The sequence below is a fragment of the Perca flavescens genome, chromosome 8 (assembly GCF_004354835.1).
Source record: "Perca flavescens isolate YP-PL-M2 chromosome 8, PFLA_1.0, whole genome shotgun sequence".
NCBI classification, from domain to species: domain Eukaryota; kingdom Metazoa; phylum Chordata; class Actinopteri; order Perciformes; family Percidae; genus Perca; species Perca flavescens.
Window position 1 is genome coordinate 6,882,072 of NC_041338.1, and position 17,508 is coordinate 6,899,579.

The 17,508-nt window shown below is 41.1% G+C and overlaps 1 protein-coding gene across 4 annotated transcripts in view; it reads right to left on the reverse strand.

Moving 5' to 3' along the window:
* cpne2 (copine II) overlaps positions 1–17,508 on the reverse strand; it is a 61,705-nt gene continuing 44,197 nt past the window's right edge. For 3 of the 4 annotated variants that reach the window (XM_028584614.1, XM_028584613.1, XM_028584615.1), the window contains exons 12-16: positions 17,141–17,195; positions 16,614–16,665; positions 13,514–13,647; positions 6,922–7,158; positions 1–1,380 (exon numbers count right to left, since the gene is read on the reverse strand). In XM_028584614.1, the coding sequence (XP_028440415.1) occupies positions 1,273–1,380; positions 6,922–7,158; positions 13,514–13,647; positions 16,614–16,665; positions 17,141–17,195 (586 nt within the window). In that variant the 3' untranslated portion in view covers positions 1–1,272. Of the gene's footprint in view, positions 1,381–6,921; positions 7,159–9,994; positions 10,114–13,513; positions 13,648–16,613; positions 16,666–17,140; positions 17,196–17,508 lie in introns of those variants that run through there. The other variant, XM_028584616.1, reaches the window with a different exon arrangement.

A 17,508-nucleotide genomic window follows, 5' to 3' on the forward strand; every position in this document is an offset into this window, starting at 1 on the left:
ATTTAGTACAAAGATTCACAGCAATACACATAGTAGGATAATTACGCAAATCAGCACTGCATAAAAAGTACATTAGAAACATGTCAGAAACATTGGCTTATCAGAACATGAACGGCGCCATATAAATATACATTCGATATATATGCATATGAGAAACTCCTCTTCTGCTTCCAATCATTCAAACTCTGACAGTAACAGCCTTCTTTGACACGTCTTTCTTTGCCATGTAACACTTTCTTTCCTTTCGGCAGAATTTCATTAAAATATTTACAAAATCTGATACATAATTTAAAAAAAAAAAACGTGCGGTTTGTGATCAACAGCATCAGTTTGTAAACAGTGAGTAGATATTGGCAACATGCAGGATGAACTGAATTCATAAGAAATACAAGGATTTTGCAAAATCTAGCAAAATGGCTCCGTATTTAACAGCCTAATACAGTTCACACACAGTATCCCACATCGATCTTGGGTTAGTGCTACAGCTGCCACTAAGGCCTCACCCTCCTCTGGTTCTGTTCTCTTGAATCAAATCAGCATAGTGGAGCATTAGAACCCACCTCTGAGATGGCCGGTGATCAAAAATGTCAAAATTAAAAGCCTCCCCCCCCCGCCCCCTCCGACGCCGGAGCAGGTTGTGAAGAAATAGTGCTCTGTTCAGGCTCAGTCTGAGTCTGCCACACGAGCACAAAAGCAAACAGACTTCATCTGATCTGCTACCTGAAAAGGATCCATACGACAACGGGACAGGATTCATCCACTGATATACAGTATTTCAGCTTAGAAGGGACTTTACACCAAAGAGTTGTATCCGTCACATGGTATCAATCACAAGACACACATGCAAAAAGCAACAAAAAAAACTACATCCTGATAAATCTGGATATTTTTCATTTCTCTTAAAAAAAAAAAAAAAAAAGGCCATATTCATATATATCCATATCATTTTCAGACACCTGCCATCACTGTAGACAAGCAAGGTTCTTTACACATCATTATTATCGTTCTCAAGCTTTAAGAAACAGGAAAAATCACTTCTGATGGATTCACACTGGATACTGACAAAACATTCTCTAACCAGTAACAGTTTTGCAAATATAATGGCAGGGATAGCTTCAATGTTTGATTTTTTTTTTTTTTTTTTTTTTTGTCCACAACTCATGGTTGTTCACAGCTGATATACACACTTTCCTTCTGTCTTGTTTGCCGTAAACAGGAAGAGAGGCTTTGATGAGCTATTGTACAGCGTGTGGGCTCTCGTCTTTGGCCGTCTCACTTCGGCGTTGTGTTGGTGGGCGGTAGATTCCGCTGTTTAAAGTACTGGGTGACCTGCTGAGGCAGCTCGGCCAGGACCGACTTGGCGAGCGTCTCCTTGGGTGCCTGAGAGAGAAAGGGAGCAAGAGAGCACATTTATTTCTACAAAAACACGGAACAAAAAGAAAGATGAAAACAGGTAAGATTACTGGTGATCGAAGTGTACGTATGCCCAAAAGCCAAAAATGGCATACGGCAAAAAAAAGAATTCTGATTTATAAAACTTAGATCTGTAAGCAATGCTCCCTTTATAAATCACAGATTACCCACAAGTGTGCGTATGTGAATCAGCCTCTTATTTCGCCCTGTACACGCCCATAAATGGTCAATGCAAAGCACCTCGTGAATGCTGATCAGTATGTTAATGACCCTGACAGTTCTTTCGTTACACCGAATTGTGACCACTGGTAGGGAAAAAGCAAAAAACTTCTCAGACGCTGGTGAATTGATGCAAATTGAATTATAAATTCGGCCTGTTCTCGCACAGTGTAGGGAAACCTGATCCATCGACTACCATATATTAATAATACCGTCCAAAACGGCAGGCTTTACGGCACTCAGGGACAGCTTCGATATACCAGACCTATATGATAAGATTTAACAGAACTATAGGCCTATATTATAAACAGGCCTTAGTGATAAAGTTGAAGATTACATATAATATTTATATAAAACACTTAGCTGTCTGACATTTCCCTCTGGAAACAGCCGGTTGCCCCCGGAGTGGCGAGAACCTGTATTTGGACCGGGATGGCACGTTTACGGCGCTTTGCCCTACTGGACTCAATTCAGTACATAGATCCAAGAGCGCAGCTATATTACTATTAAAGCTATATTAGGGAATTTAAATCGACATATTAGCCAGTCATCGTCATGGTCCCTGAAGTCTCTTTTTCTCCTGATTCTTCCGTTGGCGTAGTCCTCCTGCAGGGCCAGCAGTGCCATTGTGCAGCATTACGCACGGGTTCACCGCAGAATTTATATGTTTACAACATATTGTGATTGTTAACACTTTGCCAAAATCACAGCAGCAACTAGTGGTATCAACCACCACGAGATACAATTTGAAGACGAAAGTCTAATAGGCAAACACACTTTTCTTCATGCAGGTTTTGTCACAAACAGTATTAAAGTTCGGACCGATAACGAGGACATTAAGTGTAACGATTGCACGAGAGCTGAACGGCTATATTTTCAGACTTTGACATTTGATGATATATGCACAGTATTAAGGACAGCTATTTAGTTATTTACACTGTGTTCTGCAGTTATCTAATGGTAGGGTATTTGATGCTATCCTGTATTCCATGCAGTCGGGCCATCTCCTCCTCCTCCTCCGCTCCGTAGCAGACAATGTGACGGCGAGACAGCGCCGATTAACCCTTGTGTTAAAGGACAAAACAAGGATTATGTACTTCCGTTTACTTTGTTGAGAATTGCTCTCTAAACCCGGTTTCTTGTAAAGTAAGTAAGTAAAGTTTATTTCTAGAGCACATTTAAACACAGTTTAAGCTGACCAAAATGCTGTACAAACAAGCACTAAGGTGCTGTATTAGCAACGAATTTTTATTAAAGATTTGAGTTGGATTTTACAAGGTGTTTATGGAAGTATCACTCAGTACAAGCGCAAATAGCACTGCTGGATTTAATCTTCATGGTAACGTGGATGAAACGGAGCCAAGAAATATGCGTGAGGCATCAATACTAACATATTATGAGTCATCATTCTTCCCACATTTACTTTCTGCAGTCTGACTTCAGTTCACCACGTCACCATCCGCGTCGCCAATTCCCATTGTCTCCAAAATGTGCGTACGCATGGGTCCGAGTTTGTGTGGAGGAACGCACGTTCTCCCTTGAAGTTTGTTTTTTATAAATCACAACCTTTGCGTGGGAAGTGGCGTACGCACATTTTCAGCCTTGTTTTGTGCGTACGCCACGTTTATGAATGAGACCCCTGGTATCTGCTCATCCAGTGCACCAGTGCTGGCTGATGGTTGCATATGGTTGTGTACTGGTGGTCGTTTTTTCTTTATATCCAATGAGAGGACTGGCAGCTGATGGTGGACCTGGAGCAGCAACCCCAACCACATTGTGACCACCAACTTAAGACCAGATGCTGTTCTCTTATCTGACTCCGACAAACAAGTGGTTCTGTTGGAGCTAACGGTCCCTTGGGAAGAACGCCTGGAAGAGGCCTTTGAAAGGAAGCTCGCCAAGCACGAAGGACTGGTCGGCGAGTGTCAACAAGCCGGATGGAGAGCAAGGTGTCTCCCAATAGAGGTCAGAAGCACGGGCTTTACAGCCCGATCCCTGTTCTGGGCCTTGAGTGTGTTAGGCTTCAATGGAGTGAGGAGCCATCCACAATACCACCGAAGCGGCAGAGAAAGCCTCAAGATGGCTATGGCTCAAGAGAGGAGATCCATGGGGGGGCAAAGTAGCTAGATTCGCCAACTGGACACAAGCTGGGGTCTGATCAGCCTCAGCTGCGTCGCATGGATGAAGGTGTATGATGTTGAAAGACCCGAAACACCCGATGATTCCAGGAACGTCACTGAAGATGTGTCCAGTAGCATCAGTAGATGTATTTGCACAACATATTGTAATTTGGGTATTGTTTTATGATCAGATTATTTATTTTTACTGTCATTTTTTTTGGTGCTGTAATCAGGGTGTCATTGGAAAAGAATTGAATGAATAAAGTTTATAATAATAATAATAATAATAATAATTTCTCCATCTTCCTCTTTATTATGTCTGTTGCTGTCTCTCACCCTCCCACCAATAAACTGGAACGAAGCCAGCAAACGCTGTGTTCCTCCCACCACAGAGGAAGTCAGCTCGCCCACCTCCAGCCCACACACACACACACACACACACACACAATATATAAAAATATATAATAATGAAAAAAAATGCACTTAGTGAGTCCTGTGTGTATGGACACTTGTCAAACCTGTATGTATGCTCATCAACACATGGTCCCAGTGTCTCTGTCGAGTCTGAGACAACCAGGCAGCTCTCTCTTCATCAAGCAGAGCCTGAATGTGTGCTGTGTGTGAGCAGCTACAGTCTGAGTAGCAACGGGCGGCCACTGAATAACACATTCACATTCAGACAGAATGACATCATGTCATAGGTAAAGCCTCCACCGCGGAACTGAGATGGAGTCAAAGTGCCACTGCAGATCACATCAGCAAGTCCAAACATCAGCTCAAGTGGCATCTCGGCAAATGGTGACTGAAAGACGTCAAACTTCACCGGGAGCTGTTTGGCTGTTAAACTTTGTAGATGACTCACCAGAAACTCGCATCTATGTAAAGAGACATATTTTGTTCTAACTATTCATGTTTCTACACAGTTCCACTGAGGACATTCCACAGCTGTAAATTAACATAGTCAAGTACTTCACTAGAGTAACGTTTTTGAAATGCTCACTCACAGGGCAAAAGTGTTTTTAATTGCATGGCGTGTGTTATATTATTTTGCATGGTTTTATTTGCATGTTTTAAGTTGGTTGTTTTTATTGTGTAGTTTTTCAGCAGTATAGCTTTTTCACACCCACCGTGAAAGCCAGTAATTAACCCAACGAGCAGCAGGTGTACACACAGGACCATTTAGTAGCAGGTGTGGAGCTGGGAGACGAGAGAGAACCAGAGCACGAGGAGAGAGACAACAGGAGAAACAGATGGAGAAGAACTCGGTGGCGTGGAGCTCTGACGGGGGACGAGGGGACCCCGTCAGAAGCAGCACCACGCCTGCCCGTGGTCCGAGGTGAGGACCAGGTGCGTGTAGTCTCGCATTGCTAGACCTTCCTACACGGCGCAGCGGAGGAGGGTCTGGCGAGTCTACACAGCATTCCGGGATGGAAGAGAAACGTGCTCTGGTTTATTGGCATTTCTTTACGCCAATCACAATCGTCATGGGCGGTGCTAAGCGCAGGACTGAGCAACAGTGCCGCTGCAAAATAGCCTCTGGAAGGAACTTCTTTCGGTGGAACGTGTACAAAGGTTGTTTTAGTCATGCAACAAGAAAACTCAGATTGGGCAGCTGTCTGGATTTACCCTGCAGAGATCTGAGGAGCAGCTAACCATAAATCCACCGGAGTTTAAAATGACAAATGACAAAACACAAAGAAAGCTGACGGACATCCGGCGGAATGTCCGGTGGCATCTGAACAATCCCGGAAATTAAACTTCCTTAATATAGACTAAGGTGCGTTTGGTCAGCGCTGGCTTTTCCACCTGAAATATTCCTATGGGGAAGGCCAGCCAGAAGTGACACCTCGGTGGTAGGAGGAAAAGCACAGAGACACATGGTGCATCTCACTTTCCTTAAATTGCATCCCCAGCTCCTCGACTCGTGGCAGTCAGCATCTGAGATTGCCGGCTGGTGGAGTTCCCTGTGCGAGTGCTTTGAGGACAATCGGACAAGCTGGGAAGAGTGTAGCAGCATCGGAAGGATCGCCGCAGGCAAGAGTAAGGGAAGAGACATGGAACAGCAGAGGGGTGTCATAGCGATTTTATAACTGAAGCAATGTCCTTGTCTCTTAATCCCAGGCTGCAGCCGCTGGCAGGACATGGGATGTCGCCAGAACTATAAATCAGTCCCTCCAGAAAAACGCGATTATGCGATCGCATAATTCAATGCATGATCAGCCAAAGTCCACATATTTATGCGGCGGCTGCAGTTTTTCAGATACGCCGCATGTTCGCCGCATAAATTGGCAATTTCTGCGCAAAATATGCGGGGCTTGCATTATTTCATAATCCCCGCATTTTCGTTGCAAAAAAGTCACATATATCTTAGCAGAAAGTTGAAAAATGTTGCGTTTACTTCACACAAGAGCAGCTACTTTCCCCTGTTGCCATGGGAACATTATGAAGTGACGTAATTATGCAACGTGAACATCATCGAAAAGGCAGGTTGTTGGGGAAAATCCCTTTTTTTTTCTTTAAAACCGCAGTTTTTGCAAGTTCCCGCAATATTTGCAAGTTCCCGCAATTTCATCGCATAAAATTGCATAAATATCCCGCATATTCCATCGCATTTTTTAACCCTTGTGTGGTCCTTCGGGTCTTGGTGACCCAAAGGACCACACAAGGGTTAATACAGCACCTTAGTGCTTGTTTGTACAGCATTTTGGTCAGCTTAAACTGTGTTTAAATGTGCTCTAGAAATAAACTTTACTTACTTACTTTACAAGATTCCAGATTTTCTGGAAGGACTGATAAATATACCGTATATGAATACATTTACTGTAAAGTTCTAACCTTGGTTTGTGTTTTATAACTCCGCTCACCCCTGATTTTAAGAACCTGTGCAGCCTTTTTACAGTGCTAGGCTCTTTTACTCTAGGTGGCGGTGTTGCCATTTCTACTTTATTTTATTTTTTTATTTGCCACACTCATACTTTAGTTTACTCATCGGATTTTTGTAACTGCTAGTTTTTATAAACAGCATTTGGAAGTCAACGACTTAACGTACTTGACACCAATCTACATTCTTAATTGTCCTGTTACAGTCAACGTACAACTTGAAGCAGATCTCTATTTCTTTTCTTTGAGTGCATGCAGGTTCCGTGTCATTTCCGAGACCAATACTCACATTTCGGAAATCCCTGAAAGGGACGAACTGCACAATGTCTCGAACAGCCTCCTCTCCTGTGTTGGACCTTAAAACGCTGGCGTCTCCATCTAAGAACTCCATGGCAGCGAAGTCTGCGTTGCCCACGCCAATAATGATGATAGACATGGGTAGCTTAGACGCCTGTACGATGGCATCACGCGTCTCGTCCATATCGCTGATGACACCGTCCGTTATAATGAGGAGAGTGAAGTACTGCTGCAGAGGGGAAAAGGGATGGTGGAAGGGAAGTTATAGAGAGAGAAATGATGGAAATGAGAAAGCCCATTTTCATGTGATGTCACTGCTAAATCTTGAATCTCTTCCAAAGTCACTTGAACAGAAATCTGCATCAAGAAAGAAGACTGAGACAATCAGTTATAATCATTATGATTATGCTGTCAATAATGCTAAGCAAAGTGACATAATGTTGTGGAGGCGGACAAGGAGGGCTAGAACAAAGACCGAGACCAGGGAGAAATGAAAAAAAAAAAAAAAGGACATTTCAGAGAGTGTTAGGTGTGACAGTGAAAAGAAGACAGGAAATAATTTAAGAAGAGGGAGACAGAGAGCTGGACGACAAAACGGAAAACAGAATGAAAACTTTTCCGCATCGCAGCAAGTTGGGCTCCATTCATATAACGGAGCACACCATCTGTACCTGGAAAAAAAAAATGGTGGAAGAAAACAAGAAGAATAAAAAGAATCCACAGATGAACAAGGGGAATAGATGAAAAACGAAAGGAAGAACAAATGGTGAATAATTTGTAGAGAATCAGAAAGAAAAGCATCAGGTCCTGTAGCAGTTGGAATCCATACGTGTTGAAGTTTCTTGTTGGATTTTTTTTCTGCAAATGTAACCATATTGAATGCATAAAGGGCACACAGAAATGTGTCTGTATAAAGTGGAAAATACGTTTAACGGCCAGGTCTGGAGATGGACTGTGCAGACAAATGGCACTCATCCTGTCTCTTCTTATTCTTATTTACAAAAAAAAACATTCACAAATGTTTAAAAAAAAAAGCAAATAAGCTATGGTGATAGAAAAGAGACAAATACTGTAAAACTGTAAACCCAGTGCTTTGCAAGTGGTATTAGCAAAGCATTAGGGTGAAGATGTAAAGCACAACATATATGCCACAGAAATATGTAAAAGACCATCACCCTAAAGGTTAAATTAGCAAATTATGAGTAAACTGTACATTGTTTATACAGTACATTATTTATATATATAGGCTAGGTTTTGTCACCTAAATGTCTTTGCTGTGTATATATACACACACCAAAGACATTTAGGTGACAAAACCATCCAAACTCACACAAGAAACTCCTCAAACTGCAGCAGCTGAGGAGGACAATCATTAGACATGAAACATTTTCAGTGAGGTACATGTTTAGACAAGCTACTTTGTTTTTGTTTTATTTTTTATTATAATCAGATATGAAACATCTAACAATCTTAATGACAAACACATCAACCAATTTGAGATGAAAATTCTACAAAGCTGTGAAATCTAGTCGTAATGCATAAAATACATCCTACCATCTTACTGCGCATACACAAATAAATACAAACACGCACAGACAAACAGACACACACGCACGCACACACACACACACACACACACACAGACACACTATTGCGCCAATTTTTTGAGCATTAACACAATGATGAAACAAATCAGGTTCCATTCAATGCAAACAGTCAAAACAAACTGGGGAAACACCAGAGGCCTGTACCACGGGATGAGATTAGTGGGTTAGCCAGCTATTTTTTGGGCTTAGCTTGGGCTTTCCAGTATCACGAAACATACTCTTCTATCCTGGGGAAATCACCATGGTAATATATGCTGTCCTGACTTAAGTTAACTTCAGATGTTCAGATCAAAACATGTCAAAAACCTGCCTACAGACCAATCACATCACACAATGGATTCTGACATACAACAATCTTGAGTTTGCAAAAAAATGATGAGTAAGTGTAAGGGGAAAATAGTTTTCATAGACTGATATGAGCTGGGAATCACCTCAAAAACTTAAAAATTGGTTGGTTTCATAGTTCAGTCAGACACTTACGCCAAGGAATTGACCATTTATAGCAAAATGGTTGTACAGTTAGATTTGGTGGAAAAGGCAAAAAAGAGAGCTAATCCCCCAACGCATACAATACATGAACAATAAATAAAAACAATAAATCAACAACATGAACTACCACTTAAGGAGATTGGGGTGGTGATGGGAGCTGCAGCGGCAAACGGCCTAGGCATGAGCGGGATCTATAGAGTAAACCGTGAAAGTGTTGGGTTATAATTACTGCGCTATAAACCTCCATGAATATGATTGAACGTTACTAGCCACATGTCTGTAAGTGTAAATAAGCCAATCATTGTAAAACATATTGATATTGATCGTCCAATACAACTGCGACTTCACTTATGCCAAGGAACTGACCATTTATAGCAAAGGCACAGAGGCACACACACACACACACAGCGCTCATTAGAGAATCATTATCACACATACAGACAGGGTCGCTTACACACTGGGACACGCACAAACTGCACTGGCCTGCAGCCTGTGCGTGTGTGTGTGTGTAAGTATGTCGGTAACAGGAGTGTGTTCTTACACAGTCTGCAGTTGCAGGTTCTCTTGATATCTAAAGGAACAGGAACACTGAGGCAGAGCAACAGCCGATCTGTACAGCCTACAAACCCCCCCACACACACACACACACACACACACACACACACACAGGGAGGGCTCTGAAGCCTATCTCTTTAATGTGCTAACAGCAGCGCTCATTAGAGAATCATTATCACACATACAGACAGGGTCGCTTACACCCTGGGACACACACAAACTGCACTGGCCTGCAGCCTGTGTGTGCGTGTGTGTGTGTGTGTGTGTGTGTGTGTAAGTATAACAGGAGTGTGTTCTTACACAGTCTGCAGACTGCAGGTTCTCTTATTATCTAAAGGAACAGGAACACTGAGGCAGAGCAACAGCCGATCTGTGCACCTACAACCTACACACACGCACACGCACACACACACGCACACATACACATACCACACACCAGTCTACTACCCCAGTATGTGGTCCACACTTCTGCTGCAGCTGTCACATCTCATTGTCTGTCACTCCTTCCTATGTTCCACCCCTGTTTGAACTCCCTGTAATATAAAACAAGAAAATGGCCTGCAACCACATCCTTACAGAAACAAAAGGATTCTGGCACACAACACACAGACGAGTACAATCCTTTGTGTATTTTGCTCGTGTATTTGTTCTCCAGAGGGTGACAAGATACAATTAGGGACAAAAAGCACCATGGGAGCATAATGATACCCAGCTACTGCACTCTCTCCAGATTTAGGCAGGCAACATGCCACTGGATACATAAAAGACAGGGACATCTACCTACCATTTGTTGAACGTTTGTAAATCTGAAACTCCTGTGAGGTGTCACACATGTAATTTTTTTCACGGGTAATGTAACCCGACATGTGCGAGACCTCTGATTTTGTGCTTCAAACTCATCTAGTTGAAAATGCAGTGTAGTCACGCAGTCCAACATGAAAAAATACATTGAAACAGACTGAACCATGGACGGGGATAAACGTCTTCCATCTGCACAGCCTGTTTTTTTTTTTTTTTTTTTTAAAGGATTGTTTGTTTTTGTTAGAAAATTACTTTTTGCCTCGCTAGCTCTGAATTAGAAACATGCAATTGGAAATTAAAATAGATTAACTGGCTTGACATGATTCTGCTGCTGCACCTGTGGGCCTTACTGGAGTTAAAACCCAGGACCCACTAAACAAGTCTGTGGCTCAAATGCAAATACTTATGTATAAGTATAACTTATTACTTAATCCTTATTTGGGTCCCCAAGTGACAGATTTAGAAGCTGTGCTAGAGCAGCATCAGTGGTTTGAATAGTCTCTAGGCAGCCAAGAGAAATACTGCTCATTTGAGACTTCATTTCAACGAGAGCACTACATAGGAACAGTAGTGCTGTGCAGAGGGCTCTGATAACAAAGTAGGGTTATCAGTAGGGCTGTCAAAATAAATGTGATAATAACAAGTTTACGCAAATTCCTTTTAACGGCATAATTTATTTTGACGGGTGATCGACGCACGCACATTGTATGATTCAGGCCTCCGGTGCTACGTAGTTGGGAAAAACAGGAAGCGATGCAGCAGTAACCTTATAATACATCGATGGCAGTAACGTTGTGGATGGCTAGCAGAAACCAAAGTGCTCCGTAAGAACATCCAGGAGATGACCAAACCCGCCATCCGTCTGGCTCGCCGCGGCAGAGTGAAGCGCATCTCCGGTATGTTCTACGAGGTGACCCGCGGTGTGCTGAAGGTGTTCTGAGGAACGTGATCTGGGATGCCATTATGTTCAAAATATAAAACAATAAAAAGTTGATCTTAAAAAAAAAAAAAAAAAGCCCAAAACGACAGTCGCCGAAATTAAAGAACGGCTTGTTTATTGCTAAGGCCACAGGGTCAAAATGAAATGATTTATTAAAATGTAATAACAATAACTTATAACAGTAACTTGTTTCACCAGTAAATTCCTGTTAAACGACAAAAACAACCACTGGATGGGAAAAGGGTATTTTACAACAACTTTGAATGCAGCACGAGGCTGGGGAGCCGAATTTCAAGTGAACGCAACATCTGTGTTGTTTTTCAGACAACAGCAGCAGCAGACTGTTGAAATCCTCTACAGTGAAATACAGACACACTTTTACACCGTTTAGCTGTCAGCCTTTTAACCGTATTTACCCCAGCTGCTAGCTAACAGTAGGCTAACGTTACCTGCTGTCCAGTGTAGTGTTAACTAGCGTCCCGTGCGGCGATTTTACAGTTGCCTCTAACGTCCGTTTTCGGAGCATCAGAGAGAAGTGCAGGCATTTAAGTGGCACCTAAATAAGGCACCGAAATCTGCGTTGCTATTTGGTCTGGTAGATAACGGTCGTTAAGGCACTGGTGCTGTATTAGCACCGGGTCTCGGACGACCCCCCCCCCCCCAAAAAAAATTAAAACTCTTTGGATCGACACGATTCACGTGGATAACATTTTCCCATTTAAAACGCGATTTTCGCCGAAAAGCGACTAGTTTGCAGGTATGTACCTAACACCGAACATGCCAAGAGGATGTGTGGGTGGTGATGGCGCAGTGGATATGACACATTCCTTTGGTGTGGGAGATCTGGGTTCAATTCCCACTGCGATACATCAACCAATGTGTCCCTGAGCAAGACACTTAACCCCTATTTTTTTCAGAGTCGTGCGGCCTCTGACATATACATTATTGTAATTTGCTTTGGATAAAAGTGTCAACTAAATGACATGTAATGTAATGTGCCGCACCCTGTACAGCTTTGGTGGTTAAACAAACTTCCTTGAGCAGAATTGGATAAAGGAAAGGGTCTTTTTAATGGCAAGTTCAGTTTCAAAGCCCTTCTCTCGACAGGACTTGTCTGCATTGCGATCATGACCTGTGCATACATGGCAGGATTGGCATGACGTGTAGTCAAAAATCAATTTCCCCAGACAATGAAGCCAACTTCATTGTCGAATAGACAATACTTTAATTTGACTTAATTCCCTCAAAGAGGTCCTATCATGCTCCGTTTCAGCATCATATTTGCATTTTTGGGATCTTCTACAATAGGTTTACATGCTTTGATGTTCAAAAAACACATTATATTTCTCATACTGACCATTGCTACAACGCCTCTGTCTGAAAAGCCCAGTCTGCTATGATTGGTCAGCTGGCCAATCCAATCCAAAAGATTGCTATCAGTATAATCAATTATTAAATTATGTAACTCACTACATGGAAAGTAGCATTCACCTCACTCTTTGTTTTTATCTAAGTATCTAAGAATTAGACTAACATTGCTTGTGTTGCAAAATAATACTAAAGTTAATCTAATTATAAATGTATCTACTAACATGTTTCCTGTGAAAAACCAAATGGGTTTTGATAAATATTTACATAATTTTACCACAGCAGATTGATGGAGTACAGATTTTTTTTATTATACAGAAACAAATTCATAAAAAGTACTACTACATTCTTAGCTGCCATGTTTACTGTAACCATTTTGCTAAAATGTAGCTGCATTTTATAATCACCTCCTGGCTGAAAAAAGGTATGGATTATATTATCTCTTGAAACACATACTAGTGTTTTACTATACAACACACTAAAGAAAGGGGGAAACTCCAAAGAGCACAATAGGGTCTCTTTAAGAAATCTATCGCAGATGCTACATGTATATAAGTTTACAGTCTATGTCTGAAAGATGGACATGTGGGCCGTTACGGGCAGGTGTGTTCTGACGGATTTCAATTGATGGCTGGCTGGGTTGAGGCATGGGAGTTGTAGTGGTTACTGTTTGTAATGGAAACTGCAATACAGTCTGCATATTTGCAAATGTATTACATACTGTATTATCCCCTGTTTCTCATCATTCTTGTCTGCAATGTACAGATTCAACTGAAGAATAATTAAAACATGGAAAGTCAGATAAGTAAGATGTTGCCACCTACCGCTGCATTCTCTTGTTGAAGCGCCTGGGCAGCAAAACGTGCTACATGGCTGATGATTGGAGCAAAGTTAGTTGGGCCGTAGAAACGAATGTGAGGGAGACAGGCAGAGTAGGCCTGGGCAATACCCTCCACACCTAGACAGAGAGAGAGAAAGAAAGAATTCAAATTCCAACAAACCTTAAATTGAAAGATGGGTAAGAGGTGGTGAGAGCAGGAGAGAGACAGCGAAAAGAGGAGGAAAAGAGGTTTATAATAGGGGGAAAATAACGATGGGCCACGTATATGATGTGTCTTTTACGCATATCTCCCAGCTGAAGTGACACATTTTCAACTCAGGGCCAGAAGCTCATGAAAACTATTGTTTCTCATCAGCAGTGCTATTTCAGACTCCAATCAGCTAAATACAACCAGACAATTAAATGTGTGAATGAGTTTATTTGCTGAACGCTTGGCTCAGTCCCCAAAATGTCTTCTCTTTTAAAATAGTTAGTTTTGCCCCCCCCCCCTCCAATTTACATGTTGAAAAGAAACCTTTCCAGCACCTGCAAACTATTATAGCAAAAATTACCAAAAACCGCCCAAACTTGGTTGGAGCACAATTCATGACAATGTCTCTTTAAAGTCCGGATGCTTATGATAATATAGTGATTTGGGGCTAAAATCACAAGTATTTCGTTATTGCTAAATCCGATTGCAATATACTATTAATATACGGTATACGGTCTGTGGTGATTCTGAAGCAATGTGGTTCCGTTTCCGACTTTAGTCGTAAATTTGTGAGTTTATTTCTTGTAAATTTATGACTTTAATCTCAGAAAATATGTAAGTGTTTATGTGGTAAATTTAAGACTTTAATCTCAAAATATTACCCCCTGCAGATCCATTTCATATTTGCAAAAATATTTTTAGGAGTTTTGAAATCTTTTTTGTATTTGTGGAAGGTTTTTGATATCCACAGATTACACATTTACATAGGGATTGTCTATCTGCTCACACAAATTATATTGAGATTTATCTATCTCCATAATTTAACCTCTTAAGAGTTATACTTATTAATTAATTATTACACACAATCAATAAATAACTTTTCTGGATCTTTCACTGGTCTGAATTGTCAGGAGCAACTGTTTGGTATCATAGTGTGCACTGCTATTTATACGACCAATTTACACAAACATCGTAAAAAGTGTAGGTGAAGTGTGAAGGTGTTATTTACTCAGACACTTATAGAGGAGTACAGAACCTGCTGCTGTCACATGATCTGGAGATGACATGTCTTTTTTTTCAGGGTGTCCTGCATTCTTGTTAAAAATAAAGAATACTCCAGTTTCTATTGCACTGGTGTTTTAGCTCTTTCTCTGTAGTGTTAAATGTATTTCCACAAAGTCACAATGGCATTGTAGAGAAAATGGGACTATATTCTTCTATCCTTTTAATTGAACTTTAATTCTGTTTCAGTTTCTCACACAGTGGTGGCAACCTTTTTGCTGTTGCAACACTAGTGTAGTCATATTTAATAGGGGCCTGACAAGATATCTATAAACAAATAAGACAATATTTCTCATCTTCATACGGAAAGAAAATGCTTAGTAATTCCTATCTGTTAATACTGCTTGTTGGCAGAGGATGTGGGCCCAGGCCACAAAATAGCCAAAAACATAAATATAAATAAGCAACAGTGTTTTCAGCTGATGTTATTATAAATGGAATAGTGTTGTAAACAGAAAACAAGTCTGTATGTTGATGAGGCATCAAGACCAGGCAAAGGTTCAGATGGTTCTTGTTAATAGTTAAGTAAAGTTTGTTTGTAACAATATCCCATACAGTGTTGCAATGGGCTTCACTGCCCCAGCCCAAGTTTCTATCAAGACAGATATATTGTACAATAATACCTTTTTCGGATCCGCATATTAGCCAATAATTATAATGATATTGCAGTTCAGAAATGCCAAAGATTATTTTTTAGGTATTTTAAGATCAGTGAGACCACTACATACTCTACGTTTATGTACACTACAAACTAGAGCTGCTCGGAAAAATCTATCATCACTTTATTTATTTTGGTCAATATTAAAATCCCGTAGCCTAGAGATCTAGACGCACCCTAGTGGCAGCAAATGTAATTTGCAGCCAGGGTCAGTCTAGCAACTCTCTGTTGGCTTGCGAGCTGGAAAAACCAAATTCTGGTCAGGCCAATCACATTGTGTATAGAGTCGGTGGGTGGGCTTAACATAAGGACGGCAGAGTTGCGATGGTTCCGCGTGAATTCCCTGCTACTTGAAAACAAAGAAGATGGCTGCTGCTGCTGGCGAAAAGCAGTCTTTGGACTCAGCTTTCTCTGGAAGACTTGGAGTTAAGCACTGAAGTCATTCTTAAAAAGGAAGATGTGTTTGGAGTTTTGCCGACCGGATACGGCAAAAGTTTAATCTATCAACGAGCGTTGCTCTGGTTGGCTATGAGTGCAGAAGGAATTTGAAAGACAACCGTTTATCCCGCCCCTCGGATTGAGCCCTGCCAATGGTGAGTTCCCAGACCCAACATCTTAATGTGGGTCTGGCTTGTCAGGTTAAAAATCTATCCATCTACTATTTAACACAAATACTTAGACTAAGACTTTTGGAAAGATGTTGCAATTATTGAATTTAACAGTTAAACAAAGCAGCTTGAACTGTTGAATTCCCCTTAATACTTTTCCTGTTGGAACTTTTTTTTTCATTCAGAACACAAGACAAAAAAAAATGTTTACTTAACATAATGTGCAAATAATAAAAAAAATCTGGAATTACTCTGTTTTTGTGATCGTTAGTAGCTGACATTATAATCACGATTAAATTTGATTAATTGCACAGCACTAATATAAACTACAGTTTGTTTCAAATGTAAAATGTCCCATTTGTTGGTCAAATATGACGGAGATCCCGATCAGATTGTTTTTTGTATTTGCCTCAAATATACAGTATCGGTCGGGCTACACAGATTAGTCCCATAAAATAAAAACTAATTTGAGGCATGATTTAAAAATGTGAATATATCATGAATATTTATTAAAGGTACAAGCAGGGTCACCGATGGCATCTGGGACTGCTGCACAGTAACTCACCTGAACAGAATGGGTTGGTGGGGTTAAAGTTGATTGCAAATTCGTGTGACACCTGAGCAGATAAGAAACAAAGACAATAAACTTAATATTCTTCGTTCACTACACTGTAAAATATTGTTGAAAAAATACTGTCCATTTCTCCCACACTTTCTCCCTCCCTCCCACCCTCTCTCTCTCTCTCTCCCTCTGTGTACCGCTCTCTCTCCTCTGTCCTTTTCATCAGCTCAGTGCCATGGCAACACAGACGGGTTGACAGTTGCGTAATCATGTGAATATGCATGTATAATGCTTACAGTTTAATCTGTGTGTGTGTGTGTGTGTGTGTCTGATATAGGCTCGCTTTAACTGTAAGTTTGCATATGAGAACCCGCCCTCCTCCTTCTGTCACACACACACACACACACACACACACACACACACACACACACACACACACACACACACACACACACACGTACATACACACACAAAAACAAACAACAACAAAAACAACGACAACAACAACACCACCACCAACAAACACATACCTTCCAGTCTGGTGGGAGTTGGGCTCCAAATCCCAGAGCAGGAAACATTTTGTCGCTGAGGAGGAAACCATGACAACACATTGGAACGTTAGTTAAGCCTTTTTCAATTTTTTTTCAATCAAATTCAACAAGCTGGATTTAGACAGCAGAGGAAATCCTGTTACCTTTTAACAAAGAAACACATTCAAAGACTTGTAGAGATACTAGCAGAGAGCTGGCAGAAAAATGACGTAAGCAATATTGTAAAATGCCTTCTCACTAAGAGAAGAAGCACCAGGATACACAAACAATCTGACGTAGTCTTTTTGACCTACAGTGATTTTCATCACACGTTATAGTAACTGTTTGTAGAGAAACTCTGCATCCAC